The sequence below is a fragment of the Melospiza melodia genome, chromosome 1, assembly GCF_035770615.1.
Source record: "Melospiza melodia melodia isolate bMelMel2 chromosome 1, bMelMel2.pri, whole genome shotgun sequence".
Classification (NCBI taxonomy): Eukaryota; Metazoa; Chordata; class Aves; order Passeriformes; family Passerellidae; genus Melospiza; species Melospiza melodia.
Window position 1 is genome coordinate 100265360 of NC_086194.1, and position 18894 is coordinate 100284253.

The window sequence follows — 18894 nt, forward strand, 5'->3', positions numbered from 1 at the left end:
TCTCAGAAATATAAACCTTAGCAGTATAGACCTTCTTTTCAATTCTAATTAAGTCAATTAGTTAAAAAGGGATATTTCAAATACTCTTTTGTTTAAATCTATTTTGAGTAAAAATAAGCTTTGCCCCCCCCCACCTAACTTTGCAGCATGAAGAAATCGAAAGTTGTTTTAAATGATTATACAAGAATGTCTCCTATGTTTCTCACTTTCATATGGTCAGTTGTCATACAGAGAGGTCTGTGGCAGAGCAAGTTGCATTTGGCATTTTAAGTGAAAGGAGAATTCAAATATATATGCAACCTTCTTGCTATCTTCAAGATGCTCTTGAATTTGTTGGTGAATTCTATTTTGAGAAATCCTTGGAGGTGTTCTGGGAATGCAAGACTATAATGAAAAAGAATAATAGGAAAGTAACTTTCTTTCAAGTGGGACAGACATGGTACATCAGCTGTTTTTTCTAAGGCAGATCTAAGTAAATAAGAAGGGGATTGGCTGAAGTCAGTGCTTTCTGCTTGGTTTTAGGGGATCTCTTGGAGTACTGTTTGTTACATGATAGGTGAGATCCAGTATGGTGGTCGTGTGACAGATGACTTTGACAAAAGACTCATGAACACATTTGTAAAGATTTGGTTCAGTGAAAACACATTCAGTCAGGAATTCAGCTTCTACAAAGGATACGGCATACCCAAATGTACTATGGTGGATCAATACCTTCAGTACATACAGGTTGGTAAATGAAAGCTAATCACTTGTTTCTCATAAGTTCCTAATTCCCTATAATTTTTCTCTTTTTTCTGAGTACCTGTATTTTGTCTTTCATTCACAGATTTTTAAACTGATTTCTAGCAGTTTGCACATCTATTAATGACAGCTAATTATTGTTATCAATGTTATCATCTTCATGACAGTAATATGCATTTTCTTTTTCATGCGTTTTGCTTGTGGGATGTACCTAAAGGCACAAAGTTATTCAAGAGGGATGGAGTCCAGACATTGGGTACAACCTCGTTGAAATGAAAGGTCTAGATATATGAGAGTAAAAATTTTTTTTGTTAAATAGCATATCATTGTTAAAACACAATTTGTTTGGTGTGATTGGGACTGGGGCATGACAAATAGACCACAGCAAGTTATTTGGCATAAGACTATTTGAAGAAATCTAGCTTGTTACTTAACAGTTATCAAGGTTTTTTTTTCCTGTTTTTTATTTGGTTTTGTTATGTGTTGAGTTTTATGGTTTTTTTTTTGTTGTTTTTTTTTTTTTTTTTTTTTTTTTGGGGATTTTTTGGGGGGGATTTATTTTTAAATGATTTGCTTCTAAATCTCCAGTTGTACTCTTCTTATATTTTACTATGTAGAGCCTTCCTGCTTATGACACACCAGAGGTGTTTGGTTTGCACCCCAATGCGGATATCACCTACCAAAGTAAAGTTTCCAGAGATGTATTGGACACCATCCTCAGTATTCAGCCTAAAGATAGCTCTGGTGGAGGAGGTGAAACTCGAGAGGCAGTTGTAGCCAGACTGGCTGATGATATGCTGGAAAAACTTCCTGCTGATTATGTACCATTTGAAGTGAGTGAATGAAATTCTGGCAAAAACATTTGCTCCATCTTGCCTTTTATGGATTTAAAAAAAACAAACCAACAAGCCCAAAACCCCAGAAACTTTTCTAAAAGCATGTTTGAATCAATTCATACAGACAATATTTTGTATTTTAAAGAAGTTTGGCCAAGCTATTAATGTTTATAATGAAGTCATTTCATGTGTGCTGAAGTGCTTTTGTAAGAACTTTTTCAGAAATATTAAACCTGTTAATGCTTAAGTTGTCATTTGCACAATGGGGGAGGTAGGATCATTAGCTTATAACTGAGGTTGTTGACACTATAAAATTTCTACTTATGTTCATGCAGCTGTTTATTTGTTAATTTAACACTTTTGATTAAAAATGTATCAGTGAGTTTGGTTAGAATACAAGACTGCCTGGTATTGTGGTAGTTCCCAGGCATTGCTGCTGTGTTGAAGCAAAGTAGCTGGGGCAAATACTCTTGATTGGTTTGTTCAAAAAGAACCTCAGAGCTGCTTGCTGGAAATAAAGCTGAATTCTTTGAACTAAGGTAAACAGCCTACAAGCTCTTTCAGTGGCATTAGCTCAAAGACTAAATCGTGACTTGGACTGAAAACATAGCCAGTCTTAACATCACAGATTTCTCTTGGAACAAATCCTGTGTTTCTCTCTCACAGATAATTCAAGGGAGGTGCCAAACTGATCATTTAAGCTCATAAATAAATTATGTTATGTCTCAAAGATTACATTGGGGCCTAACATTGACATAAATCCAATTTTGTTTTTTTCACTTCTATTGAAGGATCTTTGGTTTTCTACCAACAGGTAAAAGAAAAACTAAAGAACATGGGACCTTTTCAACCTATGCACATATTTTTGCGACAGGAGATTGAACAAATGCAGAGAGTTATTTCTTTAGTGAGAAGCACTCTGACTGATCTAAAACTTGCCATTGATGGGACAATAGTTATGAGTGAAAATCTGAGGGATGCTTTAGACTGCATGTATGATGGAAGGATTCCTGCTAGCTGGAAAAAGGTAGGTGTACATCACTTGTTCTGGAAAGAAATAAAAAAGCTATTTCTGAAGACTAGATAAAACTGCCAGACTTAGAGTAAACATTTTTTTCAAACTGTTTTTCAGAAGTGTTAACCAGAGCTGTGCAACTGCTGGAATAGATTTTGTGCTAAATTAAACATACTCAAAACAAACCTTCTTTCATTTATGAAAACTGAAATGAATGTGAAGGATGCAGCTATGTGCCATTTTTACATATTGGCAGTATGAAAACCCAGAGAGAGGAGAGAAATTTAAAATGTGATGATGGATTTTTAAAATTAGCACCCACATTAATGACTAAGATGGTGTTATTCATTGGACATATATAATTATTGGACATCCTTTTCTGGGTTAAGTAGAGGTGGCCTGTTCATCTTGGTCAAAATCAGTGCACTTTGACTTGGAGCAATTGCCACATAATTACAGAATAGTAGATGCTGGAAAGGACCTGTAGAGACAGTGTAGTTTAATCACACTCTCTAAAGCAGGCTCAGTTAAATCAGGTTTCCCAGGAGCCTCCAGAATCACAGAGGTGCAACCCATTCCACTATTTGATCACCTTCATAGTAAAACCCAACTAATCAATCAACCACCAGCCAAACAAACAGAAAACTCCTTAAGTTGAAACAGAATTTCTGACATTTCATCTTGCTCCCATTGCTTTTTCTCCAACTACTGAAAAGGATCAGGCTCCGTCTTTTCTCCTCCACATGAGATATAAACATATTTAAGCCTCCTTTAAGCCTTCTCTTCTCCAAGCTAAACAATCCCAGCTCTCAGCCTCTCCTTATGGAAGAGAAATTGTTTTCAGGGATAATTGAATCTGTTAACAGCAACTGATGGAAAGAATTTTTTTTTTAAAGAAAAAAGTGTTGGTTTTTTTTTTGGTTGGTGTTTGCTTGTTTTGTTTGTACTGACAAAGTGTTTTCATGGTAGAAAACCTAGATGTAAACAGATGCTTCACAACACAGCTATATCTCTCCACAGTTCAAGTTCAGCTTTTCTTAGGTTTTATTCAGAAGCATAAAAATGCAGAACAGTCTTACAGAAATCATGTTGTCTTGATATATTGACCTTGCAATTATAAAGACATGTATGCAATTTTTCTTTTTAGCTTATACAGCTGTTTAACCTTGCAAAAATGTCATAAAATGGACAATTCCACAGAGAGCATTAAACATGTAAATGGAATAGTAGACATGAATTTAAACAGAGAAAGAATTTCCTTCAGGTTTCGGTGGGATGCAAAGTTTAAGCATCAGGTTAAAGTTAAGATATGATAGATGATCTTCAAATATGCTTTCCTAATAATATATTGTTTATTACCATGGGAGGATGTAGCTTTTCTTGACAGCAGTATGCTATTTTAAAACATGTTTACTGTTTTTAGGCATCTTGGCCTTCCAGTACACTTGGTTTCTGGTTTACTGAGCTTCTGGAAAGAAACCACCAGTTTTGCAAGTGGATTTTTGAAAGTCGACCCAACTGTTTCTGGATGACAGGGTTTTTTAATCCTCAAGGATTTTTAACTGCAGTGAGACAGGTAAATTGTGTTTGAAGTCTTATTCTGCTTATTTTTTCACATACTTTTAAAAATAAAATGTATTGTCTGATGAAGGATGAGTTTATACACATGGAAAGATATGTGACTGTGTAACATTTCCTGAGTGAACTGTTCTCCCTTCACACATACTTGGGTAGTATAACAACCACTAATGTGTTAAATTATGTGTCCTGTGTTGACCAAGGCCCAAGTAAGTAGAGGCTACCTCACAACATTATTAAGGTAGACTGGAAAAATATAAAGTTTCATGTTTCCATTGGGATATCTCTGAGAATGGCCATTAAGCCCATGAATTTGCCTTTCCCCCCCCTCTCTTTTGTTCTGTGTTCAGTACTTACCTGACTGGAGACTGGGCTGAAAAGCTATTCAGAATTGGTCTTACATTTCACTGCTGCTGTTCAGTAGCTGATTAAGTCTTTCTTCAGGAAGTGGGAAAGACTTTCATTTTTTTTAATGCATAGAAGTACAATATTTGATGTGTTTGCTAATGCATGTACATTGGTTTGGTGATTGTGTGGCTGTTCAGCAACTTTTTTCCTTTAAAAGGAAACAATAAATGCCTGTGTTGGTCAGCATAAAGGGACATACTGGAGACAGTAAGCATCTAGAATGTGAAAAATTAAAAAAGAGCACTCAGGTGAAAATACAATGGGACCTCAGGAAAATAGAAGCCCAAACTTTTGGAGAAGAGAATGAAGATTTTTGATGTAGGAAAAATATCCCCTCCTACTCTGAAGTCTGGGTAGTGTGATCTAAAATTTCAGGCATATAGCCTTGGAATTATGTAACAAAATATTTCTTTTGTGTGAACAGTCCTAAACTGGGACTGTCTTTTGCATCCAAGCTCATGGAAAAGGTTTACTAGCAGGACCCAAAATAGTTGGAAACTACAGAATTTTCTGGTTCTGTAAAAAGGAACTGTGGATATGTAACAACCTAATAGGCCAAGTAAATACCAAAGTGAGTTTCTGGGCTTTGATGTGAGAAAGATCCACAACGATCACTGAGCTATAAATCTTGAGTTCTTTTAAATCATCCATGTAACTTCAGTACAGGGCAAGCATTCATTCCAGTTATTTCAAAGAAAGATTTTTGAAGCCATTGGAAGACCGGGATGAAACTTGGGTTTGCCACAACTTATTTGCATGACATAGTAAAGAACTGGGCAACTGAGAGTTGCGTGTTGTCCAGTGCATCAACTAACAGGCTTTTTTTGCAGTCTATTTACATAACTTTATAGCTGAGTGAGTTTTTCCTCATTAAGAATACAGTTACTGAAGAGTAGAGGTGCAGGAAAAGGAAGGTAACTCCAGAAAATATGTTTCACTTACCACATGGAGGTAATGTTTTCTCATCTCATCAAATATGTGAAATTTTTGTGTTCACAAGAGCTGGCTGCCATTGGCATTCAGTGGTTGTGTTACTTGGTATTGTTTTAAGATACTTTATATAATAGAAAGAAATTAAAATCAAATATAGTGGCAAAAGTACTGAAAGCTTTCTTGTTGTGCGACGCCATCATTCCCTTAGAGAAAAGTCAGACTTCTGAGAACATGGATATTGTAAAGGATTGGTGTTTATTTTTTTTGTACTGAAGACGATATTTTATGACCATAAAAATTTATTTCTAATAACTGCTGGGAAAAAGGGTTCTGAGGTCATGTGAAAATTTAACCACCTAACTTTTGTCTGGTTTGGGCAGGAAATAACGAGAGCTAACAAAGGATGGGCTCTTGACAGTGTAGTGCTGTGCAATGAAGTCACTAAATGGATGAAGGATGATATCACAAGCCCTCCTTCAGAAGGTGTCTACGTGTATGGGCTGTATTTAGAAGGAGCTGGTTGGGACAAAAGAAACATGAGACTGACAGAATCTAAGCCCAAGGTGCTCTTTGAGCTGATGCCAGTTATAAGGATATATGCAGAGAATAACAGTAAGTAACAGTATTGTAAAGGATGTTAATTCCATTGGATTCAAGGTAACATTTTATTTAACTGCATTGGAATCTTTTGGGCTTGCAGGGATTTTGTGAGGCTGTTACTAATCATTCTATATATAGCAAATCTCTTTCAAGGTGGAAGACTTCCTAGACTTCCATTGAAAATATGTTTCAGGCTTGCTTCATAATTGATAGTAGGCACTTTTCCTAAGATTTAGATAGATCTCTACATGTGGTCTTAATGGTGTTAAGAACTTTATAACAGGTAAGCTGTATGTACATATTGACAATATGTGTCCCAGACCTAAAATGCCATTTTTCTTATACATGATCTGTGTAGCCTCCATAACAAAAATCTAAATAATCTTTCACTCATACCAAAACTGAATGTAATTTTTGTATATATATATATAAAATATATGTATGTGTGTATATACAACATACAAGATACTCATGGATTATATACATACACACGCATATACATATATACATATGCAGGTATATATTGTGTTTATAGATAATATGTTTATATATATATATAAATACATATGTATACACACATATATAATGTGTATATTTATAAAAACTTTTCTTCCCAGAAAAGTCTGACTTTGAGCTCATGGAAGCAAACAAGAGGTGGAGTGAGGTCGTGGGAGATGTTTTGTCTTTGAGGTGGTAAAGGAATGGAAAGAAAACTTAGGAGGCTTAAGGACAGTGCTGGGAAAATATGTAATTTGTCTTAATGTAATGAGTTTTTGCATATAGAATAGGACATGCTGTTGAATAGGGATATAAAACAGAACAGAATAATCCACTGAAGAACATAAAATTGGAAAACTTTCTTGAAAAGCATTCCATCCCTAAAAGCAAATCTTGCTAACATGCTATTTTGCATAGCTAATGTTTTATAAAAGGCATGATCAGCAGCCAAGATACTAAATAATGAATACTGAAGTACTGAGAATGACTTGACTACTGTTCTAATTCTGCAGTGAAGTAGTTGATGACTGGTACTCTCAAATATGAAATATATTTCAAACTAAGTTTGTAAGTTACCAGGTCAAAAGTAGGGAAATTTTATTTTGGCATAATACGTTGATAAGAAGTAATGTTTGGTGGGCAGATTGAACCAATAAGAACCCTAATTACTCTAGTGTCCATTTACATATATTGGTTTGCATCAGTTCCTAGGTGCTCATGTTAAACCTAAAGATTTCAAACCATGTATGTCCTTCAACTGGCAATAGCAAATAGAAGGCAGAGTACTATTGAACTTGGATTCAGTTTTCCATTTGCCTTATGATCAATCCCTTAGGGCCCCATTTTTTCAACTTAGTTTAATTGCTCTTTATGTCTCTTCTGTCTTTTCAGCTGCAAAGGATCCACGTCTGTATTCATGTCCAGTCTACAAAAAGAGCAGTCGAACAGACCTTAATTACATTGCTGCTATGGATCTTAGAACCCGACAGCCTCCAGAGCACTGGGTACTGCGTGGAGTAGCACTTCTGTGTGATGTCAAGTAATGCTAAAATAAAAAAGGTTCCCAGGAGTTATTTTCTGATTTTAAATGCAAACATTATTGTGTAGTTTGATACACAATGAAACACTTCTAAAAATATTATTTCTAAATCATAGACTCCATTATGGTGTTTTTATAAAATTATTCCCACTAAACCTATACAATAGGCTTATAAATGCTACATCTTATAGTGGCGTTAACTTTGGTGTCTTTGAAAAATCATGACAAATATTTAGTGCTCCTATCATTTATGTGTGCATAAGCACTCCTCCTCTCTGCTTAATTTTACCTTGAATAAAGATTAATTGATTTGAACATTGTTACTTTTTGGTAGTAAATATTCTTGTATCAGAACTTACCTTCAAGAAACTAAATGAAAAGCTTTTTATTTTTTTTTTTTTGGTGTTTGTGTATCTATGGAAAACTAAGCCCTATTGCTCATTAATATTAGTTAAAATTCCTCGAGATTATGTTCCAGGATTTATTTCCTAGTTGATTGTTTGCTTGCTGTATAAATAAAGAAGGTAAGGCTGGAAAAACATCACACTTTTTTCACTACTTGGACAACAAATTCATTGTGTTGCATAGAAAAACAAGCATCTGACAGCTGCCAAAATTTCTTACCATCTGGCTCAGGACTTATAAATATATAATGGATCTGAAGCAATACATAAAAATGAATGGGTACTTTTTGTGTGCTACTGTACCAGAATTGAGTCTTTTGTCATCAGTGTTATTAGTAGATGGGGCTTTCCCCTTCCCCTCCTTTTACTTCTTCCTTTTTTTTTAAATTTTTCCCTTTTTTTTTGCTTATGTGCTGCAGCTTTATTGGTGTCTTACATAGAAAACCTTTAATGGAGGAATTAATCTTAAAAGAGAAATATTAGGAGGTCCATTTAATTGGACATTATGGGCCTCACAATTCAAGCACACTTATTTAATCATCAAAAAACCAATTTTTTTTTGGTGCTGAGTTCAGGAGGTCATGTATCTTAGTGGCCCACTACCCATTACCAAAGTTTGCTTGTTCAGAAGAGGAAGCAGAGAGAATTGTTATTCCTGCTGCATCTGTCATTCATAAAGGCTACAATGGAAAAACTGTTTTCAATTTTATGTCAAATCAATACAGGAGACTTCAACATTCATTTCCACAGTCAAATCACTTGTAAAACTTAGGTAGAACATTGATTCTGTCAAACAAATTCTGATTGCAGCAGTCCTTCCCTGTCAGAATTAGTATTTTTTTCTTTTAAATAACTCACAATTATATGAATGGAATATGTGAAAATCTTTTATAGGAAATACTTTTAATTTAGACAAGACAATAAATAAGGTTAGAAGGGTTGAAGTATTCTTCATTGAACCTTGAAGCACCATGTTCCAATTTCCAGGAGATTTCCGGATACTTTCTGGAGTTCTAACTTGCAACGGACTTGTATCTTTCACCGAGACCTTCCACTTTGAAGAAGATGAATATATTTCTTCTTTGTGCAAGTCATTCATACTAAGAATTTACAAGCCACATGCACTTCAAATACCACTTCTCAAATGGGCGGTTTTTGTACTATCATTGCTGTAGATACAGTGGATACATCAAACTCAACAGTAATTCAGTGAGGGGACTGTGCACATTTTTTTCGGAGTGTGATTTTCTATGAGAATAGCAAGGCAAAGAGTAGTTCCCACATTGGTGTTCCTAGTTATTCCAAAGGCTGTTAGGTCAGTGAAACAATTGATATTGGCCATCACTGTTATTTCTGTTGTTTTAGCCTTCTTTTTGTAGCAGTTTTGGCATCATCTCTTTAGGTGTCTGCAAAGCCACCATCAGGGATGGAAAAATGAGGCAGGGGAAAGTTCAATGAGCAATTGAAATGTAGTATTATGTCAAGGGCCAGAGTGCATACCCTGCTCTCCCAGAGGTTTTGCTGCTTGGGCTGGGACAACACCTGGTGCAGCTTGAATCACACCTGCCTTGTTTACTATAACCTTGCCTTGATCTATCTATGTGTCTGGTTATCATCATCTCTTCAGCCCTGCCTTGCTGACCCATCTTTCTGGCTTGACCTCAGATCTGCCCTGTTATTACAGCCCCATCTGGTAGTCATTGATACATTATCTGGCCCTGGTTGCTCTCTTTTTTGTTCAGGTGCCATGGGACTGTGTTCTTGTCGGAGAGTGCTTTGCCCTGCCCACCCTGCTGTGGCTCTTGGCTTGCAGCTCCACTGTCCAGTCCAAGCAGCCTGCCTTTGCTGTGCCCTGACATATGCCTTAACCAGGGGGAAAATTAGCTGTTTCTTGTTCATCTTCATAGTAGAAATGGGTAATGAAATTTTTCAGTGGAAAGGAATATCAATAAAATAACCAAACCTTGTGTATTGTAGAATTGGATGTCTAGGACTCTTTGGCTCTGCTATTGGTACTGAATGGATTAGTCAAGAAATACCATTCACAGACTTTAATTATGCTGCTATTAAGCATGCAGCACTATAAATTCAAGGGTCTGGAGGAGTTCAGGATTACAGAAGGTATTCTCTATATGCATTTCTCATATTGGGCATGATAGATACATTTATTTTGGAGAATATTTAAAAACAAACATTATGCAATTTTCTCTTGGAAATTATTAGTAAAATAATATTCTGAACCAGGTACAGATAGAATTTCATCATAGTGCTTTGAAATCCCTAATATATTTTAGAGTATTTAAAATATGCAACCTAATCTTTCAAATATATACTGTGCTGTGTAGGATATAGTAATACTATGTGAGCTTCTCTTCAGAAAAGGTTTTTTCTTTAAGCTTTATGCCTACACTCATTCCTCTTAGCTCCTAAGTCACTTTTGTCACAGTTGTTGATTTGTTGCACTTTTGAGGTTATAAGGAAAAAGCAAAATTCAAGTTTCAAACACAGTAGGCAATGCAATTCCAAACTAGCAGTAAGTGTGGTTGTCATCACTGAAAAAGATTTTTTTTTTTATCAGAAGTACTTTGCTGTGGTATAGGTACAAAAATTGGATTAAAAAGAAACTATGTCTTATTCTGTAATATCCTTCATTAATATCTTGTCATAATTAAATCAGTATTGGAGAAAATTCAGTGTTTCTTTATTATGTGGGTTTCTTTTCTTCATTCCTTGCTTGGACAGTTATCCTATTTTAATTACACAGAGCTGGATGTACTAAGTGGTTTCCTAATGAATTTTGAAATAAAGCTTGACTAGTATTTATATTACTACACTGTAATTTTTTAGCTTTCACATTCACATTACACAGACATTATAGATATATACAAATATCTAAAAGCTTTTGGAACACAAAGAACACTTAGAAAACCAACGTTGCAGGTGTTCTTCATGTGTTTGTGCTCCACATGTTCTTCATGTCCAAGATGCTCCCATTTACTGGAGCTTTTGGCATTTAATTTGCACTATGCAGCTTTTCCAAGGGCTATACTACTCTATAGCTTTTGTTCTTATAATAAAATTAAAACATGCAGTGTAAGTGATCATATATTATGAGTCTCTATCTTAATATAGGAAAATGTAATTAAAATTGGAGCTTTTAAATCTAAAAAACAAATATGTTACCAATCTCACTTTGCCCTTGAAGTCTACTTGGATTAGACATTCCTGGTATTTACTTGCACATTCAATCTTTTAAACAAATATCCAAAACAAAGAGCTATTGAATCAACACTGGAAAAGTTGGCAGAAAAAAAATAGGGAAGAAAGGCATTGTTAAAATATTATTTAGATAGAGATGTTATTTAAAATGGACACTGGCTTTTAGCTTTTTAGTAGAGTTATTATTTGCATTGCAATCACTTGGAGAACTGAAGAAGTTATTTTAGCTTTTGCTGTCAGAGGGTATGAGCTATCCTATTTTAGTAAGAAAAACAACAGATGTTTGCTGATGTAAAAACATGATTTTTTTCTCCAAAGGTGTTATCTTAGAACAAGAAAATCTACACACAGAAAAAGAAGAGTTAGGAAACTCTGTGAAACGTCTGTGAAAAGAGGTTAGCATGATTGAACAGAAGGCAGAGTAACTTGTTAAGACACTGTTTTTACATGAGTTGCCTGCAAATAACAAAGTTTTCAGTTTCCCTGTTAAATTGCCACAAGAATGGCAGCCAATATATATAGCTCCTCCTGCAATGTGTCTCCCCCACCACCTTCTATTTCTTGAGTATAAAAGGTGGAATTTTTGCAGAAAAATGTAACCTGGAATCTCTTCTTAACTGACCTATTTAACTTACTATATTAAATATCACATTATGTTTTCCTCTCTTTAAGCTGAAGTTGTTTTCCCTCTTTCTCTGCATGAACTGCAATTCCAGCAAAATAATAGTAGCTTAGTATGGGAAGAGCACTGTAAGTGGCACATCTTACCTTTCAGTGTATTTTCTAATCTGATTAATATGTACTAGGAAAGGAAATGCTATCTGATTATGAAGCTCATAAGCACCATAGAAGACTGTGACAAGAGCATGTGCACACTTAGAAATGCTTTGTGAAGTTAGATATGCTCAATAAAAGTCCCTTCTGCAGGCCATCATTTTCACAAATCAATTCCTTTGTGTTAACTTTCAATACTTAAAATGGGCTTGTAAGAAAGATGAGGAAAACATTAGTAGGACTTGTGGTAAGACAAGGGATAATGGTTTTAAACTAGGAGAGAGTAGACTTAGACTAGACACAAGGAAGAAATTTTGTTATAATAAAAGTGGTAAAACACTAAAGCAGTTTGCTCAGGTAGGTGGTAGACGCATCATCTCTGTGAACATTCAAGGCCAGATTGGATAGGGGTCTGGGCAACTTCATCTTGTTTAAGACTGCAGAGAGGTTGGACTAAATAACCTTTAAAGGTCCCTTCCAACCCAAGCCATTCTATGATTTTATTCCTTGCCTAAATCAGTATTGTTTCATTTAAAATACTTTGTGTGTCTCATTTGCAGATGAGACAAAATAATAATCATTGCAGACAAAGCTCAAATGACTGTGCCTTCCAAGACAAAATGTTTACTTACTTAATTTTACACATTAAATAAGTTGCTTTGCATTTTTCTTGACACTGCATTGTGGTGTAGTAAAGCTCAAAAATGCTTGTAGTACTATTTCCTTTTTGCATTTTGGTCTCCAACTTCTACATAGTAATCCTTACTTCTCAAATAAAGCTGTTCTTTATTTTTTCAAAGTAACTTGTTTCAGGTGAGTTATGTTTGACAAACAAAGAGCTTGTTACTTGGATAAAAGGAGAAACCAAATAAGAAATGCATGATCTGTGCAAAACAGAAGACATTTCACAATGGGAGGAGGTATGTCAGAACATAATGGTAGTGAAATCCTTAATTAAGAGACATGCTGATTGGTGATCTTTGGATCACAACAATTTGGTCAATTTGCATTAGTATTAGACTGTGTCATGTCAGCACAATAAAAGTTCTACTTGAGCCCAACATACTAAGTGAGAAATTTAATACTGAGTTGGGCTTTGTTTTTAGGCAGATTTCAGTGAACCTCTTCTTGCTTTATCCTTTTAAAGAGGCAATAATAATGCTACTGGAGCTAGCTGTATTCACTGGATGAGCAGTAGTTTCCGGTCTCCATTTTACTAAACTGGTCAGATGGGAAGCCAGGCTCTGTAAATATCCAACCCATGTGTTTGGTGAACAAAGTTTTCTATGAGATCAAAGAGATCAAAGAGATCTCAGAATATTACTTCATGAATAGGAAATTCTTTTGCACTGTGTCAAATAATTCCTTGACTTTGAAAAGAAGGAAAAATCTGGGGCAAAAGAGAAGTGGGAGAACCAGGTGTGAAAGTTGGGATGGATCAGAATCACTTCAATATTTCACTTAGTCTACTTATTTCAATAGTCTACTTATTAAAATAATTTTAAGGAAAATGCTCTGTTGGTTTATTACTTGTAAGGGATGTTGTGGTATCACAGAATTGTTGAGGTTGGCAGGAAGCTCTGGACATCATCTTGTCCAATCAATCCCCTGCTCAAGTAGGGTCTCCTAGAGCAGGCTGCCTAGGATTTTGTCCAGGTAGATTTTTAATTTCTCAAAGGGTGGAAACTCCACAGCTGCTCTGGATGACCTCCACCAGTGCTCAGTCACCCTCATAGTGAAAATAAGTGTTTCCTGATCTTCATGCGGTACCACCTGTGTTTCAGTTTGTGCTCTTTGCTTCTTGTTCTGTCACTGGGTGCCTTGGCTCTGTGCTCTTTACATCATCCCTTCATGTACTTACATATTTTCGTAAGATTCCCCTTGAGCATTCTCTTTTCCAGGCTTACCTACTCTCTCAGGCTTACCTTGTGGGAGGGACACACCAGTCTCTTTATTATACAAGTGACCTCTAATTGGAGTATACCCTGTATTGCTGTCAATATTAAGGCAGATTTCTTTCACATGAATTGGCATATGTCTGGTTCTTAACACTGCATATGTTATAGGAGCAGGTATTATAAGTACAATAGGACAACTGGTTTCCCTATTCCCAGTTTTGTACTCTTGTGCTTTTACCAGAAGCATTTATTCAAGTGAATTTAAAAAAAGTGTGTTTTTTGCATGTATAAAGTGTCTATAAAGAGGTGGTGTGCCTGCCTCTTTAGTCTGGTTAATGTGCTGTTGGTTGGCTGCATTGTAATGAAGACTGGTAATTTTTTAAATCACTTCCTTTGATATAAAATTAAATTTGATATGAAATTTGTTTGTAATGCAACCTGGGTATTGAACTACAAGACAGATCCTGAGACTTGCAATATGTTATGCAGGTGTGGGAAGTTATATGTGTATAATGTATATTGTGTTTTTCTCACACTAAATAGGAAAATTTCAGGAGTACACTGTGGTTCCGATTACTGTAGCAAAGCTTTGAGAATTCTGTTACCATTCAAAATTGTCCTAATGGCTTGATTGTGTGTTAGTTTCACATTGCCTATGACTACTGAAAGCAGCAGTACTTGACAGTCTGTGTTCAGGAATTGGACCTGTCTGGAATTTGGATGCTGTCAGCAAATGAAGTCGCATCAGGTTCTTTCCTTTTTTCTTGTATCAGTGCATTGGATATATGGAAATCAGGTATGGATTGTATTGTTGGTATTTGTAAAAGGATCTGACAGTTAAAAACCATCAAAACACTACAAATGTCTTTACTTTTAGCAGCTCAGATCTTTGTTGCAGCTACTGTATCTTGTACCTGATGAATTCACAAGCCAAGCTATGGCAATGAGACAGACGATAAAAACCCTTCCTGCTTTTTCTCAAGAAGAAATTGTTCCCTGCATTAAGAGGAGATAAGAGAGATCTGAGGAGGGATCAAGACAATTGAAAAGAGAACAAAGAAGTTTCTGTCATTCATCTAAACAAGGTTAAGGCTAAGCAGTGAATGCTTTAGAAAGAAAAGCAGCTGTGCTCCTGAACTTGTTGGGTAAAATGATCTTGTCTGATTTGTTTTTCTTCTCACTTTTTTTTTTCCTAGTGGGAATATTTATTTCCTTGATTATTATTTAAACTCCGTAATTATTATTGTAAATTATAATTGTAGAAGTAATAATTTTGGATGTATCAATTACAATTACTACAGGTAATTGTAAAAGACCTAGTAAATTATTCACTTTCTTATTAACAAAAAACAATAATCTTTAGCATCAGAGGCCAAATAAATGATGAAAAATAATAAATGAGTATACTATAAAAGCATGCTTTTAGTAATAAGAATTTTCTTTTTACAAGGTGAAAATTTTAATTTACTTTTTGATGACAGAGAATTTATTTGAACTTTAGCAGCAGAAAAAAACACTTAAAAGTTTTTAAGTTGTGTAGTACTTTGAGTCTAAAATTTCTCTTAGAATTAAAATATATCAAGTGGCAGTCTCTGACCTATATATCAAAAAGTTCAGTTAATCACACTCACATGTATTTATATAATAAAATGCCTGTTACACTTACAGACAGTTAATTGCAGTTATCAGAAAACTGTTTAAAGACAGGTTTTGATTAAGGTTTGTGTCTGAATGCTTAATTACACTACTTCTAATAAAGTTGCAAGGCAAAAATATATAAAACCCTCATGTTTCATCTGAACAATTTTATCTTCCCCGGATAACTTGCAATCTTACATGCATAAAATAAAAAAATTATAGACATATAAGTATTTTGGACATAATCAGCTTTTAGTCTCAAGAGATTCAGCACCTAGAATGTGAGTTAAAATTATAATCCCAGAGCATTACCCAGGATATCTTCTCAAGTGAGATATCCTCTGGTCTATCTGGAAATATTAATTTTGATTATTATGCTGTGGAGAAAGAAAAATGTGATCGATCTTCCCATTTAAATGCAGGATTAAGTTCTGACTGGCTGAAGGGTGTAAACCAAGAAAACAGGTTGAAGAGGAAGGAAAGCTGCAGTGACTTTTGGTACCACAGTGAAGAGCTTGAGCAGTGTCTGAGAGGAGAAGCCCAGTTGCTGTCATGAGCCGCATTGTAAGAAAAAAAACCTCAAGCAGGCACTAACTAATTTCTTTCACAAAAGAATTCTATATTCTCTCTTGTTTTGTGGTCATTTTCAGCTTATGCAATCTTCAGTTTCTTGGTTGTGTTTATGATGCAAAGAACCACACAGTGTTTGTTTTAGTGGCTTTTATTTTGCTGAAGTGAAGTCTAGTTACCCTAAATTTGTTGCACTGCAAGCTTGGAGAAGCCTAAATCTCTCTGTTTAGGTGTTTTTAAGCATCCAAGTACCTGTGTATTTTGTAAGGTCTTAAATAGATAAACAATTTCAGAAAGACAGATAGGAAATTCTCTTAGGGAAACCTAAAAATTCCTGACCAGCAGGTCTCAAGAGACCAACATAATGACAGTTGGTGGCAGTATGTGTTCCCACATTTTTTATGCAGGAGTAATGACTGTGACCTCTTGGAGCCATTTTTCAGGGAAGTAAAATGTGATCTTATTAATCTTTGTTATCAGAGGCCAGCACTTACATTCATTTTTCCAATTTCTTTTGAAAAGAGGAAGTTAGATTGTTATTTTTAAATTGCTTTTGTGTTCATTGTAAGTTGCAGAATTCCTTGGCATCAAAAAATGCCATCTCATCTAACTGATGCCTGTTTCCCAGGCAATATTAAGCCACTTTAATGAAGCTGAGAATCTCATGTGAAATTGCTACTCTCCCAAACAAATCCAAGGATAAAATGACATGTTTATGCTATTGTAATGGTAGGATTATACTGCAATTAACTTTAAGACAATAATAACGAGTTGCTTGTAGTTTATGTTTTATATTAAAACCAAACAACAAAGTAGTCATTAACTTGAAGTTACAGACACTGAGATATCCCAGTAAATTATGTGAAACACAGAATGCAAAAGATGAAAGTCACAACTAGTGGCAAATTTTATTCACCCTTGTTAAAGGTGTTAATTCTATTAGGGAAAGACTTCGTCTATCACTTCTTTTCTTTATGCTTCTTTTCCCTTTCTCCTCCTTACCATCTTTCTACATTTTCCTCTCATTAGTACTACACTGTTCTCTGAGTTGATATATGATTCAGCATTCTGCTGAATCACAGACATGGCCATATAAAACATTTTACTGCGAGTGGAATGAAAAGAACAGCTGCTCTGATACCACCTCTCTTTTTCTGAAGCTGTTGTCACTAAGGCTCACTAGGTGTCAGCAGAGTAAACCAGAAAAAGAAGCCTTTTCCCCCCTGAGAATTAATAAAGGAAGTTGCAGCTAACAATTAAAAGTTCATGCATGTAGCAGATATCTTAAAGCATATTGGGTGGTTGTTTTGGTTCATGTTAACCTTACCTAGAAAAGCAGTGTTGTTGTGCTTCCCATGCCATCAGTTCTGTTTTTATTTCATTGTCAAGCTGCTCTTCATATGTACAAAGTCTCATTGTGTGTCTGAGGAACAGTGACTACGTGCTGCATTTCAGTCAGTAAAAGAGAAAGACTGTAAGCTAGAAAAATGATTGCTCAGTGAACTTTTCAAAATACCCAATCTGCTCAGACATGAGGTCTGCAGACTCTCATGAATATCTTTCTCTTCCATTTCCTGTGTGTTATCCTGTTCTGCTGTTTATTCTGGAGGCATGCAGAAACTCTGCCTTTTAAAATTATTATTTTTATTCTTCATTCTACTAATTGATAAAAATTTATGCATTTTCTCTGGCTTTCAGCTAGGTCTGACACAGAAGATAGCATCTGCTTTCACACTCAAGGGAGTTATGCTTGCCAGCCATTCAGATGTCATCTTCCACTGGCACACTTCATTCTGGCTAATGCTGGGCTCAATAGTGGGTGTTTATTTTATTTTCTGACAAACCCTAGATGATACATCAGCTTCTCAGAACCTTGCTTTCCTTTCCTGCTGCCTTTTAAACATTTTGGCTTGCTCTTAACAGTGGTTTGCAAAGGTTTGCCTTGCCTCTCAAACAGTGGGGAACCAAACGGCTCAGAAAAGCCTTTTTATAATCAAAAATTAGCTCTACCTGGAACTTCTCTAACAATATCCATAGTTTGTTCCTGGGGAACAAGCAGCTTCTACTACATGATATGCAATAAAATGTAACTGATACAATCCACACATAGGGTGCATTATTTTATACAATTCAATATATACACATTTATACAGATATGAAATATAAGTTTCTAAAATCCTTGGTGTATGATGCTCCCTTGAATAGCTTTTTTCCTTTATTTTTCACAATGGATGCTTGGTATCCACGTGGAAACAATTGTTAAGTGACTTAGGCAATTGTCTGTGGAAAGTGAGGCTTATTTCTGTATTTATTTATGGATCTGATTCAGCCTCTAAGCAGGAAAGAATAGGTATTGGCTTATTGAGGAGGCTGAAAAGTTCATCCTCTGTGTCTGATGAAATTTGTTGAGTTAGAGATAAGCGGTGCTACAAGGCAAGAAATCATGACCTCTGAGGCTCAAGCAAGACTCTCAATAAAAATGAGTTGGCCAAATCTAAGGCTATGCAGTATTAAATGTGTGAAATATTTAGCTACTGAAAATTTTCATGAGGATTCATCCTCTAAAGAAGTAAAACACTGAACATGATTATTTTTACCTTTATATGTTTCCTTTAATTAATGTCTTTAAAGATAGTGCTCAACAAGACCACTGCAGCATTTAACTTCTGTGTTGGGGGAAGAGCCCTGTGGATCTTAGCTATGGATCACACAGACTTTTGTTAGTGGACTAAGGTACATAGGA

General features: G+C 35.4%; 1 protein-coding gene across 1 annotated transcript in view; it reads left to right on the forward strand.

The window, feature by feature from the left end:
• Positions 1–10818, forward strand: part of DNAH5 (dynein axonemal heavy chain 5) — a 116128-nt gene extending 105310 nt beyond the window's left edge. The window contains exons 74-79 of the mRNA XM_063148830.1: positions 523–726; positions 1359–1574; positions 2392–2604; positions 4016–4168; positions 5892–6123; positions 7501–10818. Of these exons, the coding sequence (XP_063004900.1) occupies positions 523–726; positions 1359–1574; positions 2392–2604; positions 4016–4168; positions 5892–6123; positions 7501–7652 (1170 nt within the window). The 3' untranslated portion in view covers positions 7653–10818. The remainder of the gene's footprint in view (positions 1–522; positions 727–1358; positions 1575–2391; positions 2605–4015; positions 4169–5891; positions 6124–7500) is intronic.
• Positions 10819–18894: the final 8076 nt, after the last annotated feature.